Below are 19,982 nucleotides of genomic sequence, written 5' to 3'. Positions count from 1 at the left end.
ATTACAAGAGTAAAAAGTAGAGGAAAACAATAATGACGTTGCAGTACCTTACATAAACACGGCTCATATCGGTAACGTACCTTTCTCAACTTCAAATTTTTTATACGATACAATATTCTTTCGAATGTTGGACGGTTATCTTATGCACCATGCATAGGATACATATGGTGTTCTTTCTGGAAATTATTTAGAAGTTACCTTACTGCTTTTTGATTACACATCTACAGACCAAGGGTTTTCTTTAGATATCCCTCCCAAGTTTCAACGACCAGCTGTTCTCTCAATTTATCGGATACAGACAAAAACCACTTTCAAATTTATAATCCATAGATTATGAAGGGCATTTCAAGGTACGAATATTAATTCAAGAACAAAATGCAATTATTTTAATCCTACATTTTATTTCTTACTGTTTTACTTACTAGAGTTTACCAACATTATTAAGATGTATAGCAAAAAACACAAAGCATGTAATTTAAAGACAATAATATTACTATACAGTTTTGTGAAATATAAATACACAGCAAAAAGTGTAAAACGATTCATTACATATCATGGTTTCTTAATCTAAAAAACAATGAAGAAAATGTGAAACATTACACGAAGGTTATTCTTATAATGTAAACTTATATGGAATTATAGTCAATACCAAGATTTGCTGCGTATTAACTTGTTATACTAGCCTATGAAAATAATATAAAGTATTTTATAATTTTTTTGGTATGATAAAATGTATTAGAGTAATGGAGTATAACATTGTGTACAAATAATTGTGATTTAAAGTACAGTTTCATGATAATCTAACTAGTATTAATTTTAAACAATGCAGCAGTATGAAAAGGAATAATTTACTGGAAATAGTTTAGTGGTCTTCATTCTATTTATGAAATATGAAAACAACGATTGCGGACAAATATAAAACATGTTCATTGTTATAAAAAATTGGGATATTATGACTTCTGAAAACTACGATCCTTCCTATCATTTGTTCAGGATATTTAGGCGATGTTAAAACCTTTTTCAACCTTCATACTAAAAAAAAAATATGTAGATTGAAAGTAAAGAGTGACTAATTAGATGTGTGCGAATACAATTCTTATATTAGTATTTGATTGCCATACATGTACATGTCCTGAACTAATTTTAATAGGTAATTTTCAGTTCAACAGGAAGTTTATAGTTTCCTGGTAGGTTTAGTTGAGCTTGTAAGATTTACGTGGCAAGTTTCCTTCCTCTCATATTCTGTAATATATCGAACCAAGAGAAGGAACTGCTTAGCTTGAAATTATGAGCTCGAAATAAAAATATTCTTTCTTGAGAAACCTACATCCTTTGATTTATCCACTATGATACTTATTCAATATACCTAAAAAGATGTATAGTTTATGATATGCTCTTTACAAAATAATCAACACCAACGTAAAGAATTTATAGTCCTATTCAAAATGGTTTTTTGTTAAATTGTTTTAAAATCACTTTTCGCAAAGGTTGTTTACGTGTAAGATTTCCCAATGAATAAAAAATAAATAACTAAAATTTGAAATCTAAAAATAGCATTATTCGTTCATAGTACCTATTCAGTAAGATTACTGCTTCTAAAGTAATGTATCATTTTCTTAAATATTAATGAAAATCATTCTAGTGGTTGCTGTGAACCAATATTACATTTTAGAAGTAGTCAACTTATTTAACAGGTATACACAAATTCTATACTGACACCTAACCAATCGTGCAAAGAAGTTTGCATGTTCTTAAATGTTCTAGTATCACCTCTGAAGTCATTGACCCCTTTATTTTATATCCTTTCGTTTCCTCACTAGCTCTGTAATCCTCAGTTCACTATCTATCATTTTCATCTTTCAATCTTATCTTCTTTGTTCCTCCTCTGCCCAAGGACCTCCACCTCGAATCTTCTCCTTCTCCATGGTTCCACTTAATCCTCCTGTCAGAAGGCAATGTTGAGGTGGCCGTCAGTTATGAAGATGGGGTCAGTCTGAGCAGTTTTGTCCCACTCCTGTTTCTGCCTGAGGCAGCTCGTCTGTCTGCTGACGTAGCCATTGTCTTGACGACCACGGCGCAGCATTGCTGAGAAGGTGAGGTACAGCAGCTCCAGTACACTCAGCACGCTTATACCAGTGAATAGTGCCATCAGGCCTCCAACGTGAGCTGGAAAAAGGAAAAATGTATACTTGATATAATTAAGTGTGATGATATCGCAAAAATTACGTATCCTTGTAGAGTAGTTGTTTGAAAACTATTGGGTTCAGCAGAATACAGTTGCGGCGAATAACACAAATTTTGTGTTAAGATAGTGATTAAATAATAATCATTAAGATCATTTGAGGCTACTTCCACAAGATTAGACTAGGAGACTGTAAAACCAAGCACTCTAATGAAAGTTAGATCTTGAAAAAATTTATTGTTATACGAGTACAAGCAAGCTAATAACTTAATATAGTAGACAACATTTCTTAAACTACAGAGTTAGATTACGCACACTTACATAAAAGTTGAGCTTAAGAAAATTGTTTTTATTACTTTCCTAAGAAATTGTCGACCACAAATCGACAAGAACGGCTAAGAAACTCAAGCCTTGGTAATTTCTTGATTTAGTCAGGGAATTGTAAAATAAAGTAGTTGATTGCCCTTACCGAGAAAATCAACAAAGTAATTCATCACTTTGGGCTCGGCCAACGTGACAGCCTCGATTCCTTCTTTGAAATAAACGTTGATCTCGCTTTTGTTTTTCCAATTCCTAAAACATTTTTACATCATAAGAAACAACTGGCTTTAATAATTATTTTGAATTGTATCAAACACTTCTAATTGAGTTATGTTTAATTAAGTTGTTCAATATCTTCTGTGTTTAAAACATAAAATCTTACGTTTTACGTTTCCAAATTGTTATTTCGATAAATTTTTATAATTTATTGTTATAATTATTTCGTGGCTGCACAAAAGCCATATACAATATTTAATATTTGTCATATGTATAGGACAAAGGAAACTGGTGAGTAGATAATGACAAATCTCCTATTGACGCTTTCTAGTTGCATGCACGCACCAATCAACATTACTTCTACAGTATATTATGATAATAACTCTTCTATATTATGTTGGATTGTATGATTGTTGGATGGTTAGATTGTAAATTATTTATTTTGATGGTAATGCACGCAGATTTTGGAATACAACATTTTTATACTTTTATACCATGAGATTTTTGTATTGACTTACACACCTTACACTCAATATACTTGAGAAGTGAGCTGATCTAGTGGTAAAGCGCGGGAAAATGTAAATCATAATGCCAACACCCCTAGGTCTAGCCTGAAGTAACGTGAAAACGATCCAGGGCTATAGTCCGTGAGGTAGGCGAAGGACTCTGAGGGATTAACGTCCCTTCCACCAACGCACGCGCACTCACCAGCAGGGCCCTACCTACCCCACGGCGAGTGACCCATGTGTGTGTGTAGGTGTGTCTCTGTGTGTGTGAGGGCTGTAATTCCTTTAGAGTCCTTCGCCGGCCTCACGAACTATAGACATAGGAAAACATAGACATGCATCTACCTTTCTTGGGATCCCCGGGGTACGACCTGAGTGTCTAGATGGTACTGTACAGTCCTACAGGCTGGAGGGCAGTCACAGGTACAGTCTGGTCTCAAACTATCCACTAACTTGTCTGTTAGTTCCTCCTGTCCAGGGTTGTCATACAGATGAGATGTAATCGTCTCTTTCAGGTCCTTTCGAATCCACATCCGAAAGTGCTTGGTTATTGACTTCCAAGTGATTTCCCCTCGTAGTAACTCTGTTGAAACCATGCAACAGATATGAGTATTTCAAAGTAAAGCACCTTTAATTTATTTTATAACTTTTTATAATGTTGGATTAGGTCTATAAGTTTTGAAATTCGTCTCTCAAAAGTCAAAGTTACGCGTAAGATTTATTTTTAGTACTCTTCTTGAAACTATTTTGAACTACGTCGTGTATCCTACTATTTTTATCTTTAAACATATTAACTTAATAGCCAACAACTCTTGTTCAAGGGTACACATCTTAGCTCTACTGTTTAACTACGATTGCTCTGCCATAACTTTTAAACAAGTCCTAACCACCTCTTTAGGTTCTGAACTGTAAACTGGCAAATGAAAGTTTAGTTCCCAGCAGCCACATTCGTTCAAGTTGTGACTACGAAACCCCGCTTGAGTGAACAGTGCTAACTCAAACTACAACTTCTAAATCCAATATTCACTGTCGGAACGGACTGTGTTGCATAAGTTAAACGGATCGGTTGGGTGTGACGTTTAGTAATAAGTAAAGTTATTGACTTCTCTTTGACCTTACATGGTAGTATGGTTTTAGTTGGCTGTTTTATTACGTGTATGGTACTAAATGGTAGTATTTAATAGAGTAAAACACTTTAACACAAACAGTGCTATATATAAAGGGTGTAAAAATATTGCACCCTTTAATTAGTGCTAAAACCAAAAGAATCAACATTATCAGAACTCTTAAAACGAAGAAGTTCTAAGTAAAGTTGTACGGGGTGGCCCAAAAAAACAGGTACAATTTTAAAATGTTATTATTTAGCTGTTATAAAGGCTGGAGAGTTAATTGATAAGGCAAATGAATGTTTATTTGATACCATTTAGTGTATAGTTACTATGGATCATCAATGGTTACCGCAACATCGTGCCTTTGTCCTAGAGACTTTTTTTAAGAATAATTTGTCTATCATTTCTTCTCATCGTCAATTTCGTGTTCACTTCAACGTTGGCCGTAATGGTGCAAACCTAAACCGAAAAACTATTCAAAGTTGGGTAAGTAATTTCCAGAACACGTCTTCTGCACTCAAAATCAAACCTAGTGGGACACCTCGGACTGTTCGAACGCCTCAAAACATTGAAATGGTTCGCGCGAGTGTGCTGCGTGTCCTAACCGTCGAGCATCCTAAGTCATCCGTTTGCAGAAAATTGCATTCTAATTTTAATTTTTATAGGTTTAATTTTGAGTACAGAAGCCATGTTCTGGAAATTACTTACCCAACTTTGAATAGTTTTTCGGTTTAGGAGAGAGAGAGAGAGAGAGAGAGAGAAAATTCTGTATTTATTACACACTGTTTTGCAGCAATAAATACAAAAAATAAAAATATCACATGGGTCACAATGACCTGTGCGTGATAGAGATTAGGGTTTAGGGATAAGAGATTAGGGTTGCACCATTACGGTCAACGTAGAAGTGAACACAAAACTCACGTTAAATATAAATGATACACATTATTCTAAAAAAAGTCTCTATGACAAAGCACGATGTTACGGCAACAATTAAGTAACGATACACCAAATAATAATCAAATCACCAAATAATAATAAAATAATAATAATCAAATAACCATTCATTTGCCGCAACAACGAACTCTCCGCTGTTATAACAGCTGATTAATAACATTTTAAAATTGTCCCTGTTATTTTGGTTCACCCTGTATTTAATAGTTTGATTAAATCCTATTTACATTGAAATGGAGGCCATCAACATATGTTTTATGATTTTACTTTGTGCTTTAGGAGTCTTATTAAATCAAAACATAAGTGACTTTTTAATTTGCACTAAGGAAATTCAGGCATATTTATGGTATTTAGTTTAAACTGAATGTTTTATACCCTAGACGTGGCTTAAGTATATATTTTCTTACTACAAAGAATGTGTTTTACCTGGTACCAGCGAGTCGGTGCAGTGTCTCATTTGCACTCCACACCATTTTGTCGTATTTCCCGCTCCTAGAACAATATACTTGATTGCAAGAGAGTTACTGTATGAAAATCATAATTCCTAATGCTGTTATCATTTTTATAATTTACCTTTTTCACTAATGCGTTAGTTAAATTTGGTGACCGCTTTTTAATTCCTAATTCATAACAACTAGTTAGGTAAGCCAGAGTTAAAGCATTCCCCAATAACATATTTTTTACATATTTTGATGATGTAATGATTCTGCATGGATGTGTAGTTGGGAAATTGCTCTTGGCCTATTTTTCATATCGTGTTAACCTGGTTATCCAGATTATTCAATGTCATACAAATTTAAAAGAGTACGCTCTGTTATAGCTTATAAAATACAATCAATTGTTTGGTTTTTATAGTGTTGTGTTTTACTATGCAAGAGGTCCAATTAATCTACGGAACCTTAATTATTAACGGTGCCAATTTTGGTGGGAAGAAAAAAATTAGAATTCGGAAAAAATCATTTTGATTCAGATCCATTTTAGGATTGAATTATCAGTCTTTTGGTGTGGATCAAATCAAATCAAATCAAATCATCTTTATTCATTTTTTGTATTTACATGAATACATTGAATAGAATCAAATCTTACAACTAATAATGTCCTTAATTAAAAGATGATGGTTACAAATAAAACTGTTTTATGTTGTTGACAATGACACTAATACAATTTTATATATTTTACATTCCTTGAATTAAAAAAATCTTTACTTGAAAAGATAGGATGAGTCAATAGGTATTCTTTAAGGCGGGTTTTGAAACTGTTATATTTTTATTCACAAAGAATATTCTTAGGCAGATTATAAAGGCATTTAAAACCAATAAAAGTTGTTTCATTTTCAAAAATCTGTAATTTATGTGGTTCTACATATCTTTTATTTCTCAAGTTGTATAATACCATAGTTGGCATAGTTGGTGTTTTGTTGTTGTTGGATATGTGTAAGTTACTACGTACACTTTACAGTCATTTGCTTTGTAAATTAATTAGTATTAATGCTTGCATTCATAACAAATAAGTATCAATTAAAGTAACCATTGAATTTGTATGCTGAAGTAGACATCCCTTCTACAGTATATGGACTAACTGTAGTTAGATTTATTATTATTATTATTAAAAACACACAATATTTGAATGACCTACACACTACTCACTACAGTCGAAAATTATATATTCCCTTTTATTTTTTTGTTACTCAGATAGCTTATGTGACATAAAATGTACCACAGTTTACAATAAATCTAACCATCAGTTTGACATGGTTAAAATATATGCATATTCAATGTATGTAAATCAATCATTTAGATGACATCAGTCTATCGGTGGATAAATTCATCTATATCTATTGTGATTTTTGGACTGGCGACAACTTTAACATAGGGATGAAATGTTAGTTCTACCAATAGTAAAAGATTTGACCTTTTCATTTACTTTATGGAAGATTAAATATTTGTTAATTTTATTTTCTAAAACTTACTCGGCAGGTATAGAGGCACACAGCCACACATGTTGGTAGAACACCTAACTCTACACTCTAGGCGACACTTTGCTTGACTGTAGTGTCTGAACAACTTGGAGTCTCCTTGTAAGGGGACGAGGCACTCTAGAGGGGACGACTCTATGACGGGAGTCACGGCGATGTGTAGGGAGTGGACGACAGGGAGGTGCAGATATCGGTGGCTGGATCGAATAGGAATATCTGCTGGGTGATGGACCGCCACCTGTAAACATTGAAATATCTTTAAAAGTTTTGTCTTTAGGTTAGGAAGTAGAAGTGGCCTGTTTCCTCAGTCCACCAAAAGTCAGAATAAAAATATACAAAAAAAACAGCTATGCTACGTTTTTTTGTACAGGCTTAAACATTATTATTGATCAGTCTTGGTAAGACCAATGATTGCCCTCTATTGATAGACGAGGATAACTTAGTTCAACTGTTTTACATAGGAACCGTTCACATAGGAACAATAGGATGTTCTAATAGTTTATTATATGTACCTCATAAAGCCCCTAACACGTTTTAAGTTTGAGATGGATCCTCATATTTCAAAAGTATTTTAACATGTATGCTTTAATAACTCCATCAGTACATAAGGTCTTAAATAGTACGATTTCACTAAAATACTCGCCCACCTAACATTGCACACTGTACATAAGCAATCATTTTTCATCCTTAAAAGTCACTCGTGCAAACTATAACCAAACTAGAAAATATGCCTTATCTTCGTCTACCTGCTCTAAAGCTGTAAGTGTAAAATGGTAAAATGGCCGTTTCAGTATTACTAACACACGCAGATATCGCCTGATCAGTGTTCTTGGAGTTTAAGTAAAATACGCACTAATATATACACATAATATATTGTTGAGCTGATTGGCAATAAACTCTTTTTGAATATTCAAATTTCATTGCAGCCCAATAAAAAAAAACGGATTTTATTCAAACTGAAAAATCTGATTTTACCTGAAAAGTCTTGAAAGGATCGACACAAGACGATTGATTGAAGATTTTCCTATCAAGGTTGATGATCAGTTTGAAATCCTCGCCAGCCCAGTCTCTATGTATAGGGATGGAGTGATCCGTGTAATCCGGACGGACCAAACTGTCCGGGGTCCATCCGGGGCGAACCATCAGTCCCGTGGCGTCCATCATCACAGGCTCTGGCGACCTGGGGAATTACAAACTTACTTTCTGAATAACTAAGTACAAACAGTAGCATGCGAGTAGAGGAAACACAAATAAAAAGGTATAAATTTGAAAGTCATGCAGACATTCCAAAGAAACACTTTGGGAGGAGAAGATACTTGAAAATGTGAACTGCCTGAATAAAGGAAACAAATACCTAACAGAGTTTTTTGTAAGAGGTTAGCGGCCTCTTTTAACCCTCTATTTGCCCGTCCACATAGATTATGTGCCCGTGCATGGAACCACAGAGAATAGACCAAACGTATCCAGCAAAGCAAGGGGTGATCCGGTATATTACGAAGGTGAACTGATCAAATGTTTACGGCAGTGACCAGGATCGGAATCCACGACATCACTGTCTGGATGCGAAGTCGGTACGCTACCGACTGAGCCACCCATTCACCAATATTAATTAAGTAATAGTTGATAGTAAACAGTAGTTAATAGTAGAGTTTAATTAATTAATGAAGTATGGAGTTATAGAAAAGAACGATGAGTACAAAGGTGACCTTGAATTGATACGGGGGAAAGTTAACGTTCAAGATTAAAAAAGAGAGATAAAGTAGCAATGTATTCTACGAAACCATATTTTAAATCAGAAAATGGAGATCGTTTTAAAGTCGTTTTAAAGATCGTTAAAAGTATTCCTTAGAAGGAAATAACTATACATGTCTAAAATGTTTGTTTGGTTTAAGACATCTTATTTGCTTATTCATTAATATGTAAATTATTCTGAAGGATAAAGAAACAGAGTTTAATGGAAAAACATGAAAAGGTTTTTGAAGGACAAAATTAATTTTAGGTTATATTGATCCAATATAAATAAAACGTAAACTACTTTATAACCCACCATTTGTGTTAGTTTTCTACTTACACTTTGTCTTTAAAGACATACGAAGCTGGAAGCATGTTGTACGTATAACAAACGCGATCGTCGATGTACAGAGTCTGGAAGGACTTTGTGCAGTTAGTGTCGGTTCCCTTTTCAGCCCAATGGTAAGAGGGAATGTCCTCGCTACAAGATGGCATCAACTAAACAGATGGACGGTCATTTAGTTCATCATCAATGACAATTTAAATACAGTTTGTATTAAACTTAACAATAGTTTTCATATATGAAATATTTCTACACTAAAATTATAAACAGCATTAGTTATAAAATGGCCAAAGGGAACCTACTTAAATACTGTAGTAGTAATAAGTTAGATTGTATGTTGATACAACTAGTTTTCTATATGTGTATGAATGTGTGTGAATGCAGTTGGATAATCCTCCAACCATTTCCTTTATCAAATAATTTTAACTGTTATATGTAAAAGATTTATTTAAGTTGAATGTGATAGGATAACAATTGAAAGGACAACGAAGTGTTGCCTAAAACGTGTTGTAGTTTGATGTTTAACAAAGTCCAATAATCAACAAATCACTTAGGCCGGTTATTGTATGTTGTAAATTACTTTCAACAACGTGAAACAATAATTTATTTTTCTATGGTTAGATATCATCTACGTAAAAAGTCAAACCTTTAAATGTTTAATAGCACTAGCAATATAAAGTACAATTTATTAAGTGAGCTGATGATTTTGATACTGTATACGAGTAGCCAGCTCAGAATGTAGTTACACATTTAGTAACAAAGGTTGCGTCTAATGGTTCTGTAATGTTTTTATCAAAAGGTTTGTACAAAGGAATATCTCCTTTACCTCATCAATGCTATCAGAATAATTGAGAATCAAATAACACTGTTTTTGCATAAATATTATTCGTAATAGTGAAAATATTAAAAACCTTCTTCTAGGAATATTCTTTTTCCATGGTAGACGGTCAACTTTAGTACATCAAATACATTTAATTTTAGTTTATATCACATGAAGTTTCACTGTTGTATCGTTGGCGGTACTGAAATACACCTATTTATGTGAATTGTAGAATATTTACACTCCCGTAGTTAAGAGATGCCGTAGTAAGTAATACGGTGACCCTTGAGATTGGGTTATATAAAATTTGGTGTACAAAAATATGAAAAATTACATTTGCAAACTGTGTTTGGCTCTGTGACCAAAGTCTATACTAGAACTACTCGGATCTCAAGTAAAACATGAAATTTATTCTTCTTTATTTTGTCCCTATAAAACAATATACATAATGCATTATGTACACTTAAATATATGTATGTATGTATGTAAAACATTTACTTTGACATGTACTCGTAGTTATCCTACTAATATTATAAATGAGAAAGTTTGGATGTATGGATGTATGGATGTATGTTTGTGACAAGTGAACGCGAAAAATTCTGGTCGGTTTGGGCTGAAATTTGGCATGATGATAGTTCACATTCCCGATTAACATATAGGCATATTCTTATTTCAAAAATCCTTTCGGGCTCCGCCCCAGTGGCTCTGGAGTTTCCCATGTTAACCTTATGAGAAATGGAATTATTGAATCTTAACAGCTGTTTCAATTAAAGAAGTTGGTTCTGTTCTATGATGTTCAATAGCATTAAAGTTACAAGGATTACCAACAGGGTGTAGCACTATTATTTCTTTTACATTTATGACAACAGCTAATTTGCAACCAAAAGGTGAGTGAGCGTAGCGAACGAACTTCAACTTGGAGGCGAGTTAGCGTAGCGAACGAGCTAACCTGAAGGCAAGTGAGCGCAGCGAACGAGCTCCAACCTAAAGGTGAGTGAGCGTAAAGAACAAACTTCAACCAGGACGTGATTGAGCCATGCGAACGAGATAATCTTTAAAATTAAGAAGTTAAACGGGGCAAAGCCCGCGGGTTACAGCTAGTAATTACTAAAACAGGTCTGCAAATCAACTAGAGTTTGTTTTTGGAGCTTTATTGTTTAGCTTATAAGGGACGATGTTTTTCACACTAAGAGAGCTTTGGTTTTCTATGTCTCCAAATCCCAAACACAAACCTCTAACATGAACTCAGGAGAGGTAGAGTTGTAGTAGGAGCTCCAATACTTGAGAGATGTAGTCTCTAGAAGAGAAGGACACAAGAAAGAGGCTGCAGAAATCTGTTCAAACCTGTGAAAAAGTAAAAATGTAGTTGTCATTAAGGATTTCAACTAGGCTAATATTAAGAAAGTTCATTGATGAGTTTCCATTAAGAAAAGCTGTTTAAATGTTTAATAATACTTCAAGGAACTGTTACACCTGTTTAAAATGATAATGACTTAACTTAGTGCACCAGAATACGCGATTTATATAAAATCCCTCAAAAAAAATGTGCCAAGATATGAGTCTCTATAAGTGTTTTAGAAAAGCTATTTAGACGGCCAGCAGCTTTTACAGGTAATTTTACAAAGATACTTTTAGAATCTCGTATGACAGTATCAGACTATTTAGCCTAAAAGGAACACGAAATGTATTAACACCATGTCTGTAAGTGACTCTTTGATATAGTAGCTTACACAACGATACGACAGTTTTTAAATTACTAACAATCACTACTCATGATTTCTAAGAGAGGTTATATTTTCGTTTATAACCTCTCATTACCACTGACAGTGATGCAACAAATCATTAATTATTAACAATTAAATTGGTCTAAACAGCTGATAAGTTGAAGTTCAAAGCATTGCAATTTTACTTATTCTCTCTCAATCCTTGACCCTCATTGGTCCATTAACCGTGTTGTTAAGTAAAACAACAATTCTGTTATAGTAGTTTACGCAACGATTGCGTTAAGTGAGTCTTTACGACACGAGTAGAAAATTTAAGGCACGAGCCTTGGCGAGTTCCTTAAAAACTTCTACGAGTGTCGTAAAGACTATTAACGCGAGTTGCGTACACTACTTTACCTACGACCGTTTTTTAATTACTATCAATCAAACCATCTGGATTTAATAACTTACAATAACTATTGATAACTTTTTAGAGAGGTTATGTTTTCGTGTATTGTTATTGCCACTGAAAGTGATGCAATGACTTGTTGTATAATCAGCTGATTTCCTGTAATTACGTGTTTGTTAAACTTCGTTAAATATTACATTGCTAGCAGCATTCTTACCATAAATAATATTGTATCAGGTACAATTCGGCAAATATTTAATTTATTTTTTGACTTCCACCAACTTAATTAAGAATGCAAGTATCAACATGAACAAGTCGGATAAACAATTAAATTGGTCAACTGATCAGCTGATCAGCTGATTAGTTGACGTTCGAAGCATTACAATTTTAATTCTTTTCTCTCAATACTTGAACCTCATTGGTCCGTTACCTGTGTGGATATGAGAAAACTATGCGGATATGAAATGAAACTATGCGGATATGAAAGTAAACAGCTGTAAAGTGAAACTTTTCAATTCTAAGAACTGGACTGAAATGGCTACTTTAAAAAACGGTCGTAGGTAAAGTAAGTTAACAATGCTGTTATGTGAATCTTTTCAATTCCAAGAACTGAACTGAAACGGCTGCTTTAAAAACTGTTCAGTTCAGCTCTTAAAATTGAAATTTTTCTCATAACAGCATTGTTTACTTTCATAACAGCATAGTTTTACTCATAACAACACGGGCAACGGACCAAGGAGGTTCAAGTATTGAGAGATAATAAGTAACATTTTCATGATTCAAATTTCAACTAATCAGCTGTTTAAACCAATTTAATTGTTGAGTGGTGTAAATACTGTTTGGTACAATGTTTCTATGCATATTTGTCATTGGCAATGAGAAGTTATAAACGAAAACATGACCTCTCTTAAAAGTTATGAGTAGCGATTTTTAGTAATTAAAACACGGTAAAGTAGTGTACGCAACTCGCGTAAATAGTGTTAACGACACTCGTAGAAAATAAAAGGTACGAGCCTTGCAAGGAAAATAGCTGAGTGATATGATATAACCTATGCGTAGTTTTTATAATACAGGAAAAAAGGAATCTAAACGAGTTTAACATTATAATGCTGCTCTCCATTAACGAGCAAAATCGTTCTCATTCACTTTACTTTTAATCACTGCTTTTAGATATTAGGCGTAAGGCTAATAATGACAAGGCCAAATACATTTATTACAAACAAGGTTAGTCAACATAAAATGTCCCAAAGGTTTCAAATTATCTAAGAATCAGTTCAAAATCTGTTTCTGCATTTAAAATATAAGTGCAGCAACTCAGCACTGAGACTTGGACTTGAGACCTGGCCTATTAAGGTAAGAGAGAAGTTAAACTTCCTTATCTCATTAACCCACTTGGTTGATGCTGTGAAAGGTGCAAATGTACCCTTTGAACTTTCGACTTAATTCCTTTTCTTGCATTTTCAATACCGACGGATATGGAAAGAGTGAGTGATAATTGATTTTGGTATCACACAACAAAGCTAATGCAACTCAATTTAGGATTAGTAAATATATTTTAGATTTAGTTTTCTAGTTTCTAGTTAGATTTTAGAGTTCACTGTTCTTGCAAGTAGAGATAGATAAATACGATATAAATTTTTCCCCACGAGTACAATTCTCGACTTTATTTAAAGTTCTGGATAAATCTCGCACTGGCAAAACAAACATATGATCTCAAACATGTAATGACTCACTTTCTACTCTTGTTAAGAAATATACTATTTACACTACATACTTGAACAAATTGACTGCAGCTTATGGGTTGCTTATTAAATCGCTGTTGTAGACTTTCTTGTGCCTATCAAACTAGCATTCATAGACATGAGGTAAGAGACATGAGGTTTTCCTTCTGGACATAATTCTAACACATTACCTAATACAAATATTGAAACTCAGCATTACTCACTGATCTCTTGAACAAGTGTAGCTGGTGCAAAGTTTCAAAAGTTCGTTCAACTGGAATTTCGCACCAATGTTCCTTTCAGGACAGATTGTTATGGCTGGGAATGGGATCGAACCCAAGGACACCTGATTGGTGGTGTATCCGGAGGAATATCCAGAACTCCAGTGGCAATACGAGATGAATACAGATATCCCGCATACCACCAGAACCACCATGAGTGCTATCACCCAGAAAAGTCTGAAATCACCGACAATGAATGGGTAAGGTATAATATTTTGTTATAATTGCGATACGAATAGGTACACGAATAAAGATTTTATTATTTAGTATCTTAGATGGACAGCTTAGTAAGAATAGTATCTAAATAAGAAAGTTTGACAGATACCTTTTTCATAATGTGTTGTGGTACATTTAAGGTATTTTTACAGCGTTAAAACATAGTTGAAAATTCCAGTACGTTATTGTAGTTAATAATACGTATAGTAATAATATAGTTAATACGAGTATGGGAGTAAATATACGAGTTTAAATATACTCCCTTGGGCAAATTCAGAGTGGCAATAGGTAATAAAATATTAGTGACGAAATTTAGAACAGGAAATGTCATTAGGATCAACAAATTATTTTACATATTTCTTTTCATTAACTTTAAATGTGTTACCAAGCTCAAGCAATCTAATTTAGAACGACAAAGTAGAAAGGAATATTTAAATTTGAACAGTTACTTCTCAACTTCAAACTTGGCAATAACAGACGAAGTTATACTTAGGAACAGTCAAAGACTTAATTATTTGAAAGGAAACAATAATATTTACCTGCTGAATACTTTGAACTCTTTTATTAAATCTGTCTCATCTTCTCTCTCCCCTCAAATAGGAAGTTATTGTCCTAGTTAAGTGATTTAACTATTGAGATATTTTATATTTAAGGTTCTACCTACCGCACAGCTGGGCTCCCTACTTCTGTTAGGTACTTGAAGCCAGGATGGGTTGACCTATTTATTGATCTCTTCAAATCGTAGATCCATTGTGCTTTCGGCTTTTTCTCAGTTTTGATTATATTCCTAGCAATAAAACCAAAGAAAATATTAGCAAAAATAGAAAGAGTTTGGCAGTTTTATGTTCTAATTCTAAATCTAATAGATTTAGAATTAGAATAATGTTATCTTAGAATAATCGATATAGAACTTTGGTAAATCAACATTGTATTGCAATATAATTTCCTTTTCGTTACTTTTAGAGTTACCATGTCAAAATACCACAGATAATTATAATATGACACATGTAACATATGGTAACGTGTCATTGTGATTATTTATTAATTATTTCGTGCAACATATCATGGAACAGTAATGAACCTCGTAGTTTACAAACATAATGTTTTTTTTTAAGTAAAAAAATTGTGTAAAAGTAAAGATTTTTAATACAGAAAAGTTGTCATATTTCTTCTAAAAGTTAGCGTATGTCTGGATGTTGTTAAACACTAGGTTTGTCAAAATACAAAGTTGAGTGATTATATCAGTTCTACTTATGTCTATGACTCATTAGGTAGTATTAAAGCTTACTTAATTTGAATACATTTTAATTTTGTATCATATAATTTCCTACTTTTGAAAGTCATGTTTTTTATAAACATGTAAAATAATTTCGTATTATCATTATTTTACAGCTATATCAAATTATAACTGTTGTATGACTCGTTAGCTGAGTGATAAAGTAATCGGATAACAATCTAAAGATCTCTGGTTTAGTCCTGAGAATTCATGAACCTTTTGATGATTTGAAACTAGACCCAGTGTTTCAACAAATGATCAACTACAGAAACGTCTGGCTTCAGTCAATAGCAAAGCAAAACGAAGTATCTGACTCCATTCTACACTCCTCCTTCGCTTATAATTGGGTTTAATTTTGTTCCCACTTTAGTTGGGATTGTGATTAATTGAGAATATGAATATTTGTCTAAAATATATCCAAGTCAACTTGACGATTCCTCTTATAGGTTTATAATCATGGTGTTTTACCCTTGGTCGTGTAGATAGCAAGGTTCTCCTCGGCTCTGTAACTCAAAGTCCATAACGTTGGCAAACAGTTCCTGGACATGCTTCTGCACAACCTGCTGTCCTTCTTCCAACCGCAGTAGTCTGAAAATATGATTGAGGAACTTTCTAGAATGTATTACATTTCATAGTAATTCTGTTTGAAGTAGGCCTAGATTGGAGATCAATTGAAGTGGATATAAACTTCATGTGTTTGATAAAAATTTCATGTGGATCAAGTTCATGTGATGCCTTAGATTACTGTGAAAGCACTCGTGTCATAATTATGTGTTCACTTGTTTAAGGTGACAATGTTAAATGTAAGTATTTTTGTAAGATTAATATGTAACTCTTTGTTAGGACTCTTTGTTATATTACAATACATCACTAATACTTTTTCATAAGAAGGTAGATAGACTCAAATACCATTTTTCAAGAATTATTCACCCTGCTCAGCATGGCTTCGTACCTGGGAAATCAACAGTATCCAACTTGCTACTGTTTCAAGAATCTGTACTCTCTGCCTTCCTCAACAACAACCAGGTTGATACGATCTACATAGACATGGCCAAAGCATTTGACAAAGTTGATCATAACATCTTGGTGTCCAAATTAAGAGGGTATGGAGTTACGGATCCCCTGCTTTCCTGGATTACTGACTACTTGTCCAATCGCTCTCTGGTTGTCAAAATTGGGTCTGTAAAATCTGGAGAGTTTACTCAATCTTCTGGCGTCCCTCAGGGCTCCATATTTAACAGGGCCCATGGCTATTTAACATTTTCATCAATGATCTGGTAGACGCTGTGGAAACCAATGCTCTATTGTTTGCCGACGATCTTAAAGTACTGAAATACACCTATTTATTTGAATTGTAGAATATTTACACTCCCGTAGTTAAGAGATGCCGTAGTAAGTAATATGTTGACCCTTGAGATTGGGTTGTATAAAATTTGGTGTACAAAAAAATGAAAATTTACATTTACAAACTGTGTTTGGCTCTGTCAACAAAGTCTATACTAGAACTACTCGGATCTCAACAAAAATATGACATTTATTCTTCTTTATTTCGTCCCTAAAAACAATATACACAAAGCATTATGTACACTGACTGTAAAACAATTACTTTGACATGTACTCGTAATTATAATTACTAAAACATTATAAAAGAGTTGAAGGTCTGCAAATCTACTAGGTTTTTGGTTTACCATCTAGGTTTTGTTTTAGGAGGTAATATTGTTTAGCTTATAAGGGACGATGTTTTTCACACTAAGATAGCTTAGGTTTTCTATGTGTCAAAATCCCAAACACAATCGCTCTCTGGTTGTCAAAATTGGGTCTGTAAAATCTGGAGAGTTTACTCAATCTTCTGGCGTCCCTCAGGGCTCCATATTAGGCCCATGGCTATTTAACATTTTCATCAATGATCTGGTAGACGCTGTGGAAACCAATGCTCTATTGTTTGCCGACGATCTTAAAGTATTCGCCGAGATTTCCTCAGTAGAAGACTGCCGCATGATGCAAAAAAGCCTAAACGGAATCAGTCGATGGTGCATCAGTAACAACATGCAGATTAACCCTGAAAAGTGTTCAAGTATGTCCTTTCATCGCAGCAAGAACCCCCTCTTGACATCTTACTCAATCTCAGATGTTGATATCCAAAGAGTTACTGTTATAAAGGATCTGGGTGTTTTCTTCCGTCACGACATGGGCTTCTCAGACCACGTTGATGGGATTTGTAAACAGGGCAACAAAATGTTGGGCTTCATCTCAAGATCTACCCGTGGGATTAACAACCCTGATGCTCTAAGAACGCTGTACTGCGCTATGGTGAGACAGATTGTGGAGTACGCCAGCCCCGTGTGGTCACCCTATGCTATTGGTGAAAAAGACAGACTGGAAGCATTGCAGAGACGTTTCATCCGCTTAGTGGGAGTTCGCAATGGCTTTAACTACGCGGACGTCCCTGTCGTTTCTCTCTCTTCTGAACTGCAGCTTGTATCTCTTGCGGTGCGCCAAGACTTGGCCGACCTCATGCTCCTACTGAAAATAATCAGAGGTCTTCTATTTTGTCCGGATCTTCTGTCAAAAATTGACTTCAAAGTACCGTCTGGCACTAGGACTAGGGAACTCTTCGTCCGAAGACACTACAACACGTCTTTCGACTTCCACAGCCCACTAGCTCGTCTTGCCAGGCTTGGAAACCGTGTTGCTCCGGACTGTGATCTGTTCTGTGACACAATTTCTCATCTCAGAAGATGTGCTACGGAAATCTTCACTCCTTGAACCTGTACGAGCGTAAACTAGGCCTACTTCCAGACACAGATTTTCACCAGCATTTGTTCATCTTGTGATGTAGGCCCCTATGTAAAATTTGTAAAACTGATTATTATGTTTGTTCCTGAATTTTTGTCAATGTAAAATTATTTATTGTAAAACAATTATTGTAACGAATTTGTCAATTTGTATTTATTGTAAAATAACTTAAACTCTTCTTGATCTCACTCATGCACTACTTGTTGCCATCCAACTTTCTATTTAAAAATTGTAAATATTTGGATTGTTAATATTTTTGTTACTATTGATATTGTTACTACTATTGTTATTGCTCACTATTTGTACAACTTTTACTATTTTGTTTCCTGTAATTTCGAGTTGTGAATGTTTTTCATTGTAAAGTGGCTATGCCGTTGAGAAATAAAATAAAATAAATAAAATAAGGTAGACAAGCTTTGAACCAACAACAATGAAATTACATTTTTCCTCATTTCCAGTGCAAATAGCATTTGAGTAAGGAAATTAAAAAAAAAAGTTGAAACCTGTTGGAAATCATTTATTAAGGTCTCCTGAACCCACAGAAGAAAGTCCCAGAAAATCCCATGGGGACTTTGCCGCCATTTTGAAAAATAAGTCGGCCATGTTGGATTTATGCAATCGTTTACGGAAATGGGTGTTACTAGTAAACTAATTGACTTAAAAACCTCCTGTTTGCATAAAAATGTCTTTGTAAACTCCTGGCTAGATATTAAATATAAAAATACTCCCGCCGCAACAAACCTGCAGACTAAGCGAATTTCCATTTGCCTGAATTTATTTTAAATTAAATCTATTTAAATAACATTAGGTTTAACGAGTACCTAAGTTTGCTGTTATAGGTAGCCTAATAAAATCTATTTTTTTAGTAACATATTAGTAGATTAATATAAAATAGATAAATTGTCCATGTTTAATCAATATATTTCCATAAACAAGCAAACTACAACATTTTACAATATTCTCCATAAGAATAACATAGGAAATTTTAAATTAGCAGTTTTTTACATTTTCTCCATAACCATTAACCATACAAAAACACGTTGATATACTAAATTATTTGTTTTTTAATCTCTTTAAAAAGGTCTAGAGAGAAATTGGGAAATTTTTAGTTTTGAGGGTCAAAAATGAGAAAAATGAGGATGAATTAGTAATACCAACATTTCAAAAAGAGTTCCCTGCTAACCCCACCAAAAAATCAAGATTTATTGCACTATCAATTGTACACCTGACAAACGTGGGATGCCAGGTTCCACAAGCTACATCTAACGCAGACACTCTCATTGTTTCAACAGCTCTGCATATTTCCCCAACAAAAACTTTGGTACTAGTGGGACAAGAAAGAGACCTTCTTGTATTGTTGAATACTCTCACTCGATGCAACGTATTCATGCTCATTCCTGCCAAAGGAAATAAACCTCACCGCATT

General features: G+C 34.1%; 1 protein-coding gene across 1 annotated transcript; it reads right to left on the bottom strand.

Annotated features, from left to right (window-relative positions):
• Positions 1 to 1,922: 1,922 nt before the first annotated feature.
• LOC128989049 (pickpocket protein 28-like) lies at positions 1,923 to 16,837 on the bottom strand. Its single transcript, XM_054410905.1, has 12 exons — positions 16,761 to 16,837; positions 16,229 to 16,348; positions 15,149 to 15,271; positions 14,212 to 14,445; positions 11,387 to 11,498; positions 9,332 to 9,489; positions 8,236 to 8,440; positions 7,255 to 7,498; positions 5,712 to 5,777; positions 3,571 to 3,808; positions 2,652 to 2,755; positions 1,923 to 2,166 (listed from the first exon to the last, which is right to left on the bottom strand). The coding sequence occupies exons 1-12, from the start codon at positions 16,835 to 16,837 to the stop codon at positions 1,946 to 1,948; spliced, it is 1,902 nt and encodes a 633-aa protein (XP_054266880.1). The 3' UTR covers positions 1,923 to 1,945.
• Between the last annotated feature and the right edge of the window lie 3,145 nt (positions 16,838 to 19,982).

Source organism: Macrosteles quadrilineatus, unplaced genomic scaffold, assembly GCF_028750875.1.
Source record: "Macrosteles quadrilineatus isolate MER2022 unplaced genomic scaffold, UCM_ALF_1.0 Scaffold_3__2_contigs__length_128488019, whole genome shotgun sequence".
Lineage (NCBI taxonomy): Eukaryota > Metazoa > Arthropoda > Insecta > Hemiptera > Cicadellidae > Macrosteles > Macrosteles quadrilineatus.
Note: the sequence above shows the minus strand (reverse complement) of the source record. Positions and strands in the feature narration are given on the sequence as shown.